Source organism: Salarias fasciatus, chromosome 18 (assembly GCF_902148845.1).
Source record: "Salarias fasciatus chromosome 18, fSalaFa1.1, whole genome shotgun sequence".
In the NCBI taxonomy this organism is placed as follows: Eukaryota; Metazoa; Chordata; class Actinopteri; order Blenniiformes; family Blenniidae; genus Salarias; species Salarias fasciatus.
This window is the reverse complement of record NC_043762.1, coordinates 23,221,075-23,234,920: the sequence shown is the minus strand read 5'-3', so window position 1 is coordinate 23,234,920 and position 13,846 is coordinate 23,221,075. Positions and strand designations below refer to the sequence as shown.

Sequence of the window (13,846 nt, the reverse complement as noted above, 5' to 3'; positions counted from 1 at the left end):
TCCAGAGTGCCGCCGGTTAATTAAAGAGCATTGAACTTTTTACTGTCAGAGCCCCGAGACTCTGATCAGAAAGCACATCCTCTTTGAATCTGGCTCTGGCTGTTCTGCCTCTAACATCTCGCCCATTGTTCTTCTTTTGATGTCCCTCATGTATTCAATCACTGGTTCTGCCGTTAGATGTTTTTTTTTTCCATTATTATTGTCAAACAATCCAGTGAAAAGTGTTTTCAAGGACAAGTATTACCAGACTTGTTGTACCAGATGTGTGAAGCAAAACAGCTCATGTGAGAGTGTAATGAGAACAATGAAACCGACGCTCTGCGCAGAGATGTTTTTAGGCTTGGCCGTTTGGTGTCAGTCAATTTCATTACTTTATCACATCTGCAAATTCACTCAAATAGTTTTTAAAAGATGCTTAAAGGAGCAAAGGTGTTAAAAAAAAAAAAAGATTCCAGCACATATCAAAAGCATTTCAGCAAAATAAGTTCATTAAACAAAACACTCACTGGAAATCTCAGAATCAATATTTTCTTTATTTCATAGCATAACTTCCAACACACATAAAAAAAGAAAAAAAAGGGCCTCTACATTAAGGCCAAACAGTATTACAAGACCCCAGATAAGGCAAAGTGAGAGGAGATTAAATTAAAAGCTTTTATAAAGTGAAAACAGTTTTGCATAAGAGTTCCCTGCAGAGCAAAAAAATCACAGTTACTCTATAAGCATCTCCGAACTAATTTGAGCCTGACAGAAGGCTGCAGAGGAAAACACAAACTACATACTTCATTATTAAGAGGCAGTTTTTTAAACTCCTTGCATAAATATATGTGCAGCAAAAACAAAGTTTACGAACCTGAGAGAGAAAATGGCAACGCAGCACGAGTGAAGCACTTTCACAAACATACAGTATGTAACAAGCCACACCAACAGACGTAAAGGCTTTATAGGTGCATATATGGATTTATATTCTGTAGGTGCAACCACTAAATCCAACGTGAGCATGGCAGAAAGTAGAATAAGGCTATAGGAGGCAGGCGGGCCTGACGACCACATCGCTGCTGATTGTCCAGAGAAGAAATCTCCGCTGATTAGACAGGTACACACTCTAAACAGCAGCAGTGCTTAGCTACGACTCTAGAAACGACAGTGATCCCTTCTTTACATCAACGCTCAACACGAACACGACTTAAAAAAAAAAAAAAAAAAAAACATTATTTTGGAATGTTTTCCCTCAATAACCTCAAAGTAACAGGAGCAGAGGAGCTGATCGACATTTCAGGCACTTAGAGAAGAAACGTACAGCAGGAGTAAACATTAGTGCAAAAGCCACTTTCAAAGGAACGAGTCAAAATGTGAGAGGACAAACAAAAACAGAGGAAAATAAAACAGTAAAGGCAACTGAGGAGGGCAGTGTGCGGATGGAACAGCGAAGCAGAGGCTGCGGTTTCCAGTGCTGTCTGTCTTTGGTGTAAAGTGAAAGGCTGCAGATAAAAACTGAAGCCCACTTAACGGTGTTTCGTCTTTTCTGAGACAGTAAACAGACCAATCATTCCGTATCAATGGAAAACACCCCTGTTCACAAACAAGATCAATTCAGAGCAGAACTGCGAGCCTGGAAACCTCCGCTGGCGAGCAGAGCGCAGCCCTGAAGCCGGCCAGTGTTTGGACACGGGGTCGGAGGTCATTAAAGACACGGACCGTGACGCTTTCTGTCCGGGCTGGGACTCTGCGCGGGTCCGGCTCCCTCGGCGGCGGCCTGGCGCTCGCACAGACTCCCCAGCAGCTGGGCCGTCTGGAAGACGGAGGCGTGGCCGGCGGGCTGCAGCGACCGGACCTTCTGCAGGTTCTGCAGCGTCCGCAGCATCTCGGCGGACACGATGGGCAGGTGCTGCTCCTGGATCAGGCTGGAGCCGGCGCCGCGCTGAACCGGGGGCACGGGATCCGGCCCGCCGCGCTGAGCCCGCGACGAGCCGGACCAGGTCTTCTTGTGCGGCGGAGACTCCTCCTCGTTCACCGAGCGGTCGCTGGAGGATATGGTACTGTCGGAGTCGTCGCTCGCTTCCTCGTCGTCACTGCATCTGTCGTCTGCCTCCGCCTGGGCGCCATCGCCTTCGGTGATATAAACCATGTCTTTGGGCAGAGAGGTGAACTGGTACACCAGGCGCTGGCCCTCCACCTTGTTCAGGATGCCCCTCTGGTAGTAGTACCTGCGTTAAAAATACCCCAGAAATCAATTCATTGTAAAATTGAAGCAGGAACTTCAAGCTACATGTTTTAGCCATTTGCTAGTCAACACCATCTGTTTTAACGAAATAGATGTTTGACATGACGTGACAGATATAAGACCTCTGAAGTGAAAATCCAGTGTAATGTGTGCTGCTCTCTCGGTGCGTCGGGCCGAGGCCGTCCGGCTTTCAGCACAAGAGAATCAATATCATCAATCAAAGACAATGATTTGGAGTTTTGCACATCAAATATGAAGGGATGCCTGTCGGCCCGCAGTGCCAGCAGCAGTTAAACCAAAAGGTACATTTTTTTTATCACCATTACGTTTCTAACCTTGTGGAAAGTGATAAATATAAATTTTGTATGGAGGACTTTTGAGGCAGTGGAGAGGATCTGTGTAAAAATCAACACTTCACCTTCTCTCAGGTGTATTTCTGTGGATCAGTGGCCCAGTTTACAGGTTTTTTTCATTTCCATTGAAAACAATCGTGTTAAAAGTGCGTGTATACATGAACGGCATACAAAGAGATCCACGATGAATCCTGGTTTACGAGGACCCTGGGTGAAGAGGATTATGCAGTGTTCTGTGACATGAGGACAACGTCTCTCGTGGATCTTCCAGGTCTCCCTCTCTGCAGCAGCAGTCCTCAGCGCCAAGCAGAGAGTTTTATCTGCTGGATCTCTGCTCAAATAATGTTCCAACATCCCCACGGGACGCTGCTCAGAGAGCGACCGCTGCCCCGGCCGAGTCCCGCCTCGCCGGCACATCCTGGTGTAAAACCTGCCGATGTTTCAAATCAACTGGTGTCCGTGTTAACTTGTGATCAACAGATGTTGAAAAACCGACTGAAACTAGTAGTGGTTCTAGCGAACGTCGGCTATCTACAGTTGCAGTAAATGTACAAGGTTAGAGTCTTTTGCGAGTCTTATTTTAACATCTGCTGCTTCCAGCATGTGTTTCCACAGAAATCTGTCACTCATTAACAAGGGTACCAGTTAATCCATAACACTGGCCGGCAGTCGCAAGTATTCTGCTATGGAGCTCTTTGAACAATTGGCTGTTGTGCGCTTTGCAGCCATGAATCTAACAGAATGTTGGACTTCGTGAAGCATTGGTGACGTACCTGAGCGCTCGAACCCATCGTCTCATAGTTCATGTCCGGCTTGTTCTTGTGTTTGCCCAGAGCCTGGCCACCGCTTTGGAATTGACCAGCTTGAAGATTCCGGCGTGGGGATTGGTCCATTTGATGTAGCGCGGACAGACCTGCCTGTCCTGCAGGAGCTCCATCAGGAACTGCCACAGGTACAGCGTGTTTCCTCCTGAAGCACCAACCGGAAGCAGAAAGGTGAAAGAGGGAAACCTCCGGGGTGAAAGCAGAAAACCGTTAAAACTGGATTCATGGATCAAAGGAAGTAACTGGAGTCCCAATGCAGGTTGTTTACTGACCCTCATTTCTCTTACCTTGCTTGTCTTTTTCACTTTGAAGCACATCAAGAATTTTAAAATGAGACCAGACAGCGAGTGCGACTGCTTTCTTTAGTGTCCATCACTACCGAGTACCTCAGGCCGTCACAGCCTCCGGAACACCGTGGCTTTCACGATACCTTTGTTGTATTTGTCCTTCTTCACGGATGTTTGGAGTTTGGGGAGTCTGCCCTCCGATGGCGTGGCTTCCTACCTGTGGCGGCACAGAAAGCCATTTGCGGATAATTCCTGTGAAACTCGAGCCACGGCTTTCCCCTCCAGGTGAGGCTGTGCGAGCGCAGCGGCTGGCCCTGACCTCTCTTCTTGGCTGCAGCTGAGTCACGGACCTTGTCGGCGTGCAGCGAGAGCCCTGCGCTGGTCGACGGCGCCCACGACCCCCTCCGCCGACACCGTCACCTGGGTGACAGGAGTGGCCACGACGTCTCCCAGCGACTGGAAATAGGTCTGAGCTGCAGGGGGGCATCCAGAACTTAATGCAAGTGACGGCGTCCTAGCCACTACGTAGAAAAAACAACTGAGCAGTAAAGAGACAGCAGAGCAGCCGGCACGGCGAGCGAGAGACGAGCTGGGTCGTACTGTAGGGCTGGTCCAGCGGCAGCGTGTCGGCACAGTCCATGCTGAGAAGCGAGTCGGCAGCCACCAGCGTCTCCATGGTCTCCTCCTCGCCGCTATCGCACGGCTCCACTGCAGGCCGGAGGGGGGAAACACAAACATGTCAGTGGGTGGAGGACGAGGAAAACTGAGCGGCAGGAACACCGGAGCTGGAGGACGACCTCAGGGAAAGGACTCAGATGCATTCTGGTGAGAGTTTGGTTTTGGTATTTGAGGGACTACTGCAGCAAACCTAAAACCAAGGTTTCATTTGAGGAGCTGTGAGAAATGATCAATCACATTTGTAAAGAATACACAGAAACAAACTGTTGACTGACCAGACCATATAAACCACACTACCTGGAGTGTCTCTTCCTTGCTGTTCACTGGATGGACTGTCTCTCCAGCATTGCTCAACTGTGATTCATTATGGGGAGACGAGTGAAGGAAATGCTCAGACCTCAGTGTTCACTAGTCTGATCAGCTTGCAGTTTTAATGTTAATAATGTAGTGACAGCAGCTGAGCATTTCATCAACTGGGCTTTCTGATCAGTATTACTCCCAATGCAGGACAAGCCGTTGAGACGCTGCCGTCACACACACTGCAGGAGAGAGTAATGCAACCAAGGCGTGTCCTCTGCAGAGGGGTGACGGTTAAGGCCAGCCGCCCCGGTGTCGCCCTGCCGGGGAGTCCCAGCGTTCGGTCTGGACGTTCACTGTCTCAGTCAAACATTAACTGACATCTCGCTCCTCGAGCGAAGCATGCGGGAGGTCTATTATGGGCTGGAGCAGTTTAAAAATTAAATATCAGTGTGACTCGAAAAACAACTGTCTGGAAATTGAGTTTGAAATAGTTTTCTCATTTGCTGTAAAGTCATCACTCATCCTGATTCCTGAGTGTCCCTTCAATCTGTATACATATTAATTCCATACAATTTTTAGTCTTTATTTTTTTGCTCTTTATTAAAAGTCGTTTTGGCTTTAATGACTGATTTTGTTTCTCCGTGTCCTTCCTTCCCACATTGTAATTTGGTTTGATTTCTCATTTTTAGGCTGATCTGCTGTTCCTGAACAATGTGATGAACACTGGTATCATCAGGTCATCAGGTCAGTCTGCTCCTACCACCTGTCTCTAACCTCATGCAAAGTCTTAACAACAGACTTTTGCCCCTCGGGGGGAATTCACCAGGTCAACAGGTAAGGCTGCAGACGACTGTGGAGCTAGAACTGATTTAAAGGTCAGTGTGTGAAGAACACTGGGACCTGCTATTGATCTGTTCACTAATCCCCTCTGGAGAGACAACACGTCTAGATACACCGAAAACCAGACATTCAGCCTCACTGCAGTATCCCCCCAGAGTACTGGAGTATCCCCCAGAGTACTGGAGTATCCCCCAGAGTACTGAAGTATCCCCCTGCTGAGGCACTACTTTCGGTAAGATGTTGCGGATATTTTGCTGCTTTCAGAGAGAACCGGGCTGAGGCACGTGCGGGCGAGGGGTGACCGGAAGGGTTCCAGCCTCGCGCCCGGCCGAGCCGCTCCTGGACCCGGACTCCTGTGGGCTCGCGCCCTTCAGGCTCGCGGTCTGGTGTTCTGCGCGCTAACAGCTGTTTGAGGAGCGAGCAGGACCCCAGCGGAGCCCTGGACTTTCAGACCCCGTCCCCCTCCAACCGCGGGTCCGACTCCAGGTGAACAGAGTCCCGGAGCCTCCGGGTCGAGTTCGGTACCGTCGGTACCGTTAGCTCGGTCCACGGAGCCCCACCGGGCTCAACTTCTGCCCGCAGCACCAGACACTTACTTCCAGCTCCCGGCTCGGCGGCAGCGTCTACATCCTCACGGGATTCTAACTGTCCGTCTTTCCTGCAGCAGGAATGTTTTGTTCCACTTCCTGATTTCTTTTTTCTTTTTTTACGGAGGGTGGTCCGTCCATATGCGAGGGACGCCGCTGCGCATGCGCATAGCAGGGCGCGCGCTCTGCTCCTCAGGCACCTACACAGCGTGTACTGAGAGCAGAGCCTGGTGGCGCCTTACCGAGGACGCAGCTTTAAACACGTTAAATACTGCAGCCGCATCTCTGCCAGACCACAAAAATAACGAGTAAATACATCTTTTCCCTCCACCTGGTAATTCCTCTGGTTTAGCTTTTGGAAAGGTTCAACTTGAATCCTGACAGGGAGCCGGAGCCTCCGGCCTGCTGACAGAGACAGACAGGGACTCAGTCCCACCTCTAAAGACAATTTCCAGTCAACAGACAAGAAACCTGAGTCCCCACAGGACACGTTCTGTCTCCAGCCTGGCCAGCTGCTGAACCTTCAACGTTCCTGCTGTGGGGCGAGGGCAGAAACCGCCGCTCCAACAGATGAAACTTTCAGTAAAAAATGAGTGCAATTTTAAAAGTAATCAATTTTAAACAATGATTCTTGGTGCAAAATACTGTAAAATACCACATAAAGCTTGTCATTTGAGGCATTTGCCGCCTTGAGCATGCTTTATTGTTTTTTTAACACCTCGACCCTCATGACCCTTTCACTGCATCACTGATCTCTTGGCTCAGTGTCTGTATATCTGATATTCCTATGAAACCATTAGGAGCCCCAGTGAGTACATAAGACCAGAAGTTCCTTTGAATGAAAAATTCCAGTTTTTCTGTGTAATATTTTACACTTTGTTTTTCTGAGGGCTGAATCCTCTGGCAGGAAGGTTTTGGACTCTGGTTTGTAAGTTTGACGTCTCTGCTTTGTTTATTATGAAATTTAGAAAAACACAAATGGCGCAAACCCCAAGTTGACTAATAGAAGACAGAATGGTCTGCAGCGCACAGGGCAACATACTCCTGTTGACATTTGCTCCTCGTGAAATTCAAAACGAACTGGGATTGGCTGCGGTGGCGTTCCATCATATCTTCCAATATGTTTTAAGATGTGTGTTATCATAGAAGTCTAGGTTTGTGTCAGTCTGTGGAGTTTTAATCGTCGCAAATGTGAAATTTTCTGCATTTCAGAGAAATAAGGTCACTTAATATGAGGTTGCGCTCGTGCACCAAACTGCCCGTAGAGCCGAGAAGAGCTGCGAAAGGTGTGTGAGGTGAGATGGCAGACGTTTGAGAGATGACTGCAATCTAGCAGTAGACCGCTGACGATTCTTCATTTGTAGAGGTTAGACGTGAGATAAAGGTCAAGATTATTATTCTAAGGTTAAAGCTTAGGTACCTGATGCACATTAATGACTGTGTGGATAATTAATTGATTGAATCATTTCCAAGGTTTATTAGATTATGTTGGTCTTTGTGATTTCTGAAAGGAGAACCTTTTGAAGCTGCTTCCATCAAGTTTTGACAAATTAACTTGTAGTTTCCAATCACCAGATTGGCTTTTCCTGATATTGTTGAAACCTGTTGGACTTTCGTGTGTGTGTGAGTGTGTGTGTGTGTGTGTGTGTGTGTGTGTTCACCTTTGAGCAGCTGCTGGTGATCCTGCTCTGTCTGCGCCTGCTCACATGCCAGCCCTGTGTAGGAGAGCAGGTGTGGATGGGGAACCTGCTCCACAATCACCGCAGGGTAATCTGAGTGACCCACCAGCTGACGCACCAAATGAAACATGGCAGCAGGAGATTAGATCACAGTTGTGTGTGACTTCCCTTGATTTGTCGCCAGATCGTGGCTTGGACTCACCTGTGCAGTGTTGAAATGGTCGCTGGCAAAGTCAAAGATGAGCTCTGACTGCTGCAGCATGTCTGGATATGATGGACGCAGCTAAGTGTGTGAAAACAGCATCACAGCTTCCCTGTGAGCTCGGATCGCTCTTTGAATCCAGACAAGTCGGCTTTCTGGAGAGAATATCCTGTCGAGCGTCAGAGCAGACTTTCCAGCGCCGATCACTCTTTATCCGTCGAAGCTGATCTGTTCCAGCGCAGAGGAGAGGCGTCAGTAGATTGACCAGAAAGCAGAGGCGTCGCAGGAAGCTGATGTTCTCTCGATGAGGAAGTGGGGGCTGCTTAACTGTCCTGTGGTCTGACTGAGCCTGCCAGAGGAAAACAGAAACTTCAGAGACCCAGACAGCCGTTGAACACAGAGCAAACAGTGAGACCACACCTGCAGATGGCAAACACACTCTGCTTGAAACACGCCGTCCAAATCTTCATTAGAATGCCTTCCTGCTCCGTGTATTTCGTTCCTGCGTCTCTTATCGCACTTCTAAACTGGGCTAAACCAGCAACAGGAAGGAAGCGTTTGCAGCGCGGTGTGTGTCTGTGCTGTGTGTGTGATATGAAGTGTAGGGGGCACGAGTCTGAGCTGAACCTCAAGCGTCATGTCTGTGCAGAACGTTCATGGAATCAGATCCAGTACGCTCACATTCTTCTCAACATGCCAGTGAACACATCGCCTAAATAACCCCCCTCTTTCTCTTCTCCCCCCTTGTTTCTCTCCCTCCTCTCTCGTCTTTCAGCCATCACAACACTGGCCAGTCCTACTGAATTACTCACTGTTTATATATTTCGGGATGAATTTGATCTGTTGCCCAACTGCTTTACCCTCAGTAAACAGAGATGCCACACCTGCACTCACCTCCAGTCTCTTTGTTGTGGAGATCGCACCAGCACTAAGTCTTTGTATACAAAAGATCTCGCAGTGTGAACAAATCGCTCATAAGGAATTTAACTTAATCACTAAGCTCCCACAAGTTAATCCCACTGATCCTCAACCCTCGGTGAAAGATGGTCGGTCGTCTTGTGGAAGGCGAGAAGTGTGTTTGTGCATAAGTGTGTGAGACAGAGGCACAGCGTGTTTGGGTCAGTTATCAAACAGGAAGCAGCGCTCAGTTAGGAGGCACCGCTTCCTGAGTTCACTCGCCAAACTGCTGCCAGCATCTCTGCCAGCAGCAGCTGCCTCGTTCTCACTTCCTCTGATCTTCAGTCTTTGGCTCTCGATGATTTAGGCAGGACTTGAGTGAAACTGACAGCCGTTTACTTGTTAAAACAGAAAGTAAATAAAGTCTGCAAAGACTAGCAGCTCTTTACTTTATCAATCTGTAAAAAAGTGTCTTTACTGAAGTTGGATGACAGAAAATGAAGAGAAACTGAGAGCAGTTTGAATCAACTTGAAGTTTCCCTTTGGTCGAGGTGCGGGGTCTGTATGGTGGTAACAGCTCTGGGCCGGGGGGGTTTCCCAGTGGAGAAGGACAAGAGCCCCTCTTTGGATTCCAGAATTTTCATGTTTTTCACACTGTGGGATAATATCGTAAATTACTTTCGGCCTCTTGGTTGGTATAACACTTACATTAATTTCACATCACTTTGCATATTTAATTGAATCATGCAGTGTAAATGTGATATCTGTGTTACTGCTGCCACATACAGGATGTGCTGGGACAGCTGAGATAAGTCTACAGCAGCGTCCATAGCCTGTGCTCCGGCTTGGCCCGGTCGGTGATCGATAAATGAACTTCAAAAACACGTTAATGCTTCAAATCAATCCAGATCAAAGGTTTTCTGTCTCATCTGGATGTCTCACGGTGAGCAGGTCCCCAATTTCAGTCCAAGAGGAGCTGTGGAGGCTTTGTCAGTGTTTCCACTGTGCTGTGTGTGTGTACCTGTGGTGTGTGTGTACCTGTTGTCAGTGTGCCCACTGTGGTGTGTGTGTGTACCTGTGGTGTGTGTGTACCTGTTGTCAGTGTGCCCACTGTGCTGTGTGTGTACCTGTTCTCAGTATGCCCACTGTGGTGTGTGTGTATCTATAGTGTGTGTACCCGTGCCATGTGTGTGTACCTGTTGTCAGTGTGCCCACTGTGCCGTGTGTGTACCTATGGTGTGTGTGTACCTGGGTTGTGTGTGCCCCGCAGCCCTGCTTCTCCAGAGCTGCTCCTCAGCAGCACACGGCCTTGCTCATCAGCACTCTGGTCACACAGGTTAGTCTGTGGCCTTGGCACTGGGATGTGAGCCTGTGAAGTGGCTGCCAGGCCCCTGAGGACACTGATAAGCCTTCCATAACATCCATTCCCCAGTTTGTGTGTGTGTGTGTTAGAGAGAGTCCCCGACGGAGATAGAAAGAGCGCCGATGTTTGACAGAAAGCGGCAGAGTGTGTGTGTGTGTGTGTGTGTGTGTGTGTGTGTGTGTGTGTGTGTGTGTGTGTGTGTGTGCGCGTGCGTGCGTGGTACGCCAGGCTGATAGTGTGGCGGGTGAGGGAGCAGCTGATAAGCCCCTCTTGTTGCTCGGGGTAACCAGGCCTTGTTGAGCGAGTGGAGGGTGGAGAAGGGGGAGCAGCAGCGGTGGTCGCTGCTCCGTCTCTCCGGTCCTCTTGGCCTGGGTGTGAGGAATCCCTTTTTCTGTCCCTCAACATGAATTAATTCAAGACATATTTTTTAAATGTACATTTTGCAAACCCTCTTCACACAGCATCAGAGTCACGCTCTGACAGGAATACTTTCACTTTCCCTGCAGAACGTCAGCAAGCAGTCAGCGAAGCCCTACCACGACTGTTGTTCTGTGGAGTGTTTCTTTCACTCCGCAGAGAACTGTGCCTGCTGGAAGGAATAAGAAGCAGGTGCTTACCTTGTGTTTACAGCTCGGGCCTGCATGTGACAGAGAAGCAGCTTCCTGGGGGATCCAACACACAACCTGAAATTGTTCTCATTTTTTTTGGCGAATGCACAAACTACTTCCGTTTTGTGTGTGCGTGTGTGTACATGTGTGTGTGAGAGGGAGAGAGTGTGTGATGATTAGTTTTGGTCTCCTGGGTCCTTGTCAGTTCTTGCTTCCTTTTTTTTCCCAGAGATCCCCCCCCCCCCCCCAGTGAGTCCTGATTGGTTACCTGTGTTGTGAGTCAAGGTAACCCATAGTGACCATTGTCAGTCTGGAGCAAATGTAAACACGGGTGTATTTGCAATGTAAAGCAGCACGGAGCCAGGCAGCCTGCAGTTCGCATGAGGGAGGACGAGTCCGACAGGACTGCTGGTTAATGATCAGCTCAGCCTCAGCTGAACCAGGAGGGATTTCTACTGACAGGAGATGTTTTACACCTTAATCACAGGCTGGGAAAAGACACACACACACACACGCACGCACGCCCACACGCACACACACACACACACACACACACACACACACACACACACACACACACACACACATACACACACACACACACACACACACACACACACACACACACCCAGCAGAGGCTGCTCCTTTATCCAGCTCCTGATGCCCCCTAGTGGCAAAACTCTGCATCACCTTTTTTTAAAACTTCCAAACTGTCTCCTCATTTGCTTGTTCTCTCTCTTCCTCCGAACCTCCTTTTAATGCTGTGTGTGCGTGTGCGTGTGCGTGTATGTGTGTGTGTGTGTGTGTGTGTGTGTGTGTGTGTGTGTGTGTGTGTGTGTGTGTGTGTGTGTGTGTGTGTGTTTGTGTGTGTGTCTGGTTCAGGTCTCTTTCTTGGAATTTGCCATTTTTCTCATGAGAATGTGGGACCTTAAACTCTCCCTCCTGTTTCATTTCAATAACTGAGCCGTCTGTGAGAGCCACAGAGACAAACTACTTCACACAGGTCATATTTCTACATAAGTTTGGGCTGTGTTACACAGTTTCTTCTTGAACTCCGTCAAATGAGCTCGGATCAACTACAGAAAATTGTGTTTTGGCAGAGCTCCGTTTTAACAAGTGTTCTACAGTCACATTTTCATTCCATAGTTATGCTTTGAACAAAGCACCTTTGAAGGTTCTGGTTGAAAAAAAAAAAGCTGCATTTTTAAAATATGGACTCATGTTGGACATTTTGTTTGATCCACACACATTCCATAATAACGGGTGGAGTGATCCGACCAGGCGTCATGAACCCTCGCTCCCCTTCGCTCCGGTGTTCTTCAGTGGCTCCTGCTGCTCCGGCAGCAGCGGCGGCTCCAGGAATGTGTTGGTTTGGCTCAGAAACAGGGTCAACTCCCATAGTGTTGTTTTAGAGTAGCAGAGTGTGGGATGTGATCATTACAATATGCGGCTGTGTTTGTGCTGCTGCCAGAGAGGAGGAGGGTGGTTCTGGTGCTGGATGAGGATCAGGCTGAGGTCCTGCCAGAGTGACGAGACTGCTCAGCTGTTTCCCTCTGTTTGTTCAAACCAGGTAGAAACGCATCTTCTTCTCATCTTCAGCAGGAAAATATTTTTCCAGCATCGTTCCAGCATAAGATGCAATGATTTGGAAAGTGCAGAGAGTGTTACGGTCCAGAGGGAAGTTGTTAGGATGTCTGGCAGATGAATCTGTTGTGTTTCAGGAGGCTTCAGAGCAGACTGTCCGTCCCTCTGCTGTCTCTACCGTCCCACTCAGGTGGCAGAGCGCTGGAGCAGATCCCAGGGAAGTATGGGTAAAGAAAAGGCGCAGATTCACCACCGCGCTGCCCTTTGATGGAATTATTGCGGTAAATTCATCATATCTCTTCTTTGGCATGTACATCACTACATCAATTGGTAATAAACGATATGGGACAATGGTGTTAAGTGTTGCTAACAGGACAAATCCAATTTAAACGTAAAAATAGAAGAGATTGGCACTGAAGTTAAACATCAACATCACCTAAAATTAAGAAACAAAGAAGCAGACGTGGCTATCACATGTAACTCCGAAGGAGGAAAAAGTGGAGGTGAGATACTCAGAATGGAGCCTATAGAGGCTTGTTTGGAAGGTTTTACAGCTCAGCTGCACTCTTGATATTTGTGTTGGCCCTGCCAGAACAAGACACATCATTTGAACTTTTCATGTCGAACAAGTCATTTGGAAATGAGGAGCAGGATTAAACCGTGTCTTTAGCCTTTTTGTCACCTCTATTAAATACTGAATATCAGCTTGTTGAGACATTTGTCTTTGTTAACCAAATATGATGCAAACTGCAGCTTTTATTTGTGAAGTCTGTTTCTAATGGCAGGTGCAGTTGTAACAGAAAGAAATGTGGAGATTGCATGTTATTCCTCTGCCTGTGTGGGTTTGAAGGGGATTCTTCCAACAGTGTGAAGACATGTACGTTCGCTGATTAGGCGATTCCAGCTTGGCTTCATGTTTGTCTCTCGATCAGCTTGTGGAGGTGACCAGCTTGTCTTTTCCTCCTCCAGCCTCCTGCAGCAGAACTCTGCACAAAGCAGGGAAGGAAGATGGATTCACATCTGACGCTGCCCAGCCGCATAGCACATGTGCATCTGTGGATGATAAATCATGCTTTGCCTCATAAAATGATCCAATAGATTGGTCAGTGCGTTAGACAGGAGAAAGAAAAGCAGGTACGGTTCCAGTGAGACACACACTTTAAATGTTTCTTAATGCAGAGCAGCAAGAAAGAAAAACAGAAAAACTTTGTTTGTCAGCCTGATGAATTCCTTCTGCTGCGCTTTTAATGCTCTGTGTGTGTGTGTGTGTGTGTGTGTGTGTGTGTGTGTGTGTGTGTGTGTGTGTGTGCATGTCTGCATTATTCCTACGTCTGTGAAACTGAGTGATGAGTTGTGTCTCTGAGTCATTTATCAACCGATTCTTGAAGAGTGAAATCAGTGGCGTACGACTAAAACCAGC

At 48.1% G+C, this 13,846-nt stretch overlaps 1 protein-coding gene across 1 annotated transcript; it reads right to left on the bottom strand.

Annotated features, from left to right (window-relative positions):
• Nucleotides 1–506: 506 nt before the first annotated feature.
• On the bottom strand, nucleotides 507–9,061 carry LOC115405871 (ETS-related transcription factor Elf-1-like). Its single transcript, XM_030115623.1, is given in 12 exon segments — nucleotides 507–2,207; nucleotides 3,351–3,361; nucleotides 3,363–3,406; nucleotides 3,409–3,546; nucleotides 3,832–3,867; nucleotides 3,870–3,905; nucleotides 4,008–4,060; nucleotides 4,062–4,161; nucleotides 4,289–4,396; nucleotides 7,755–7,881; nucleotides 7,975–8,323; nucleotides 8,869–9,061. Coding segments are annotated over 11 exon segments (1,236 nt in total). The 5' UTR covers nucleotides 8,035–8,323; nucleotides 8,869–9,061; the 3' UTR covers nucleotides 507–1,684.
• Nucleotides 9,062–13,846: the final 4,785 nt, after the last annotated feature.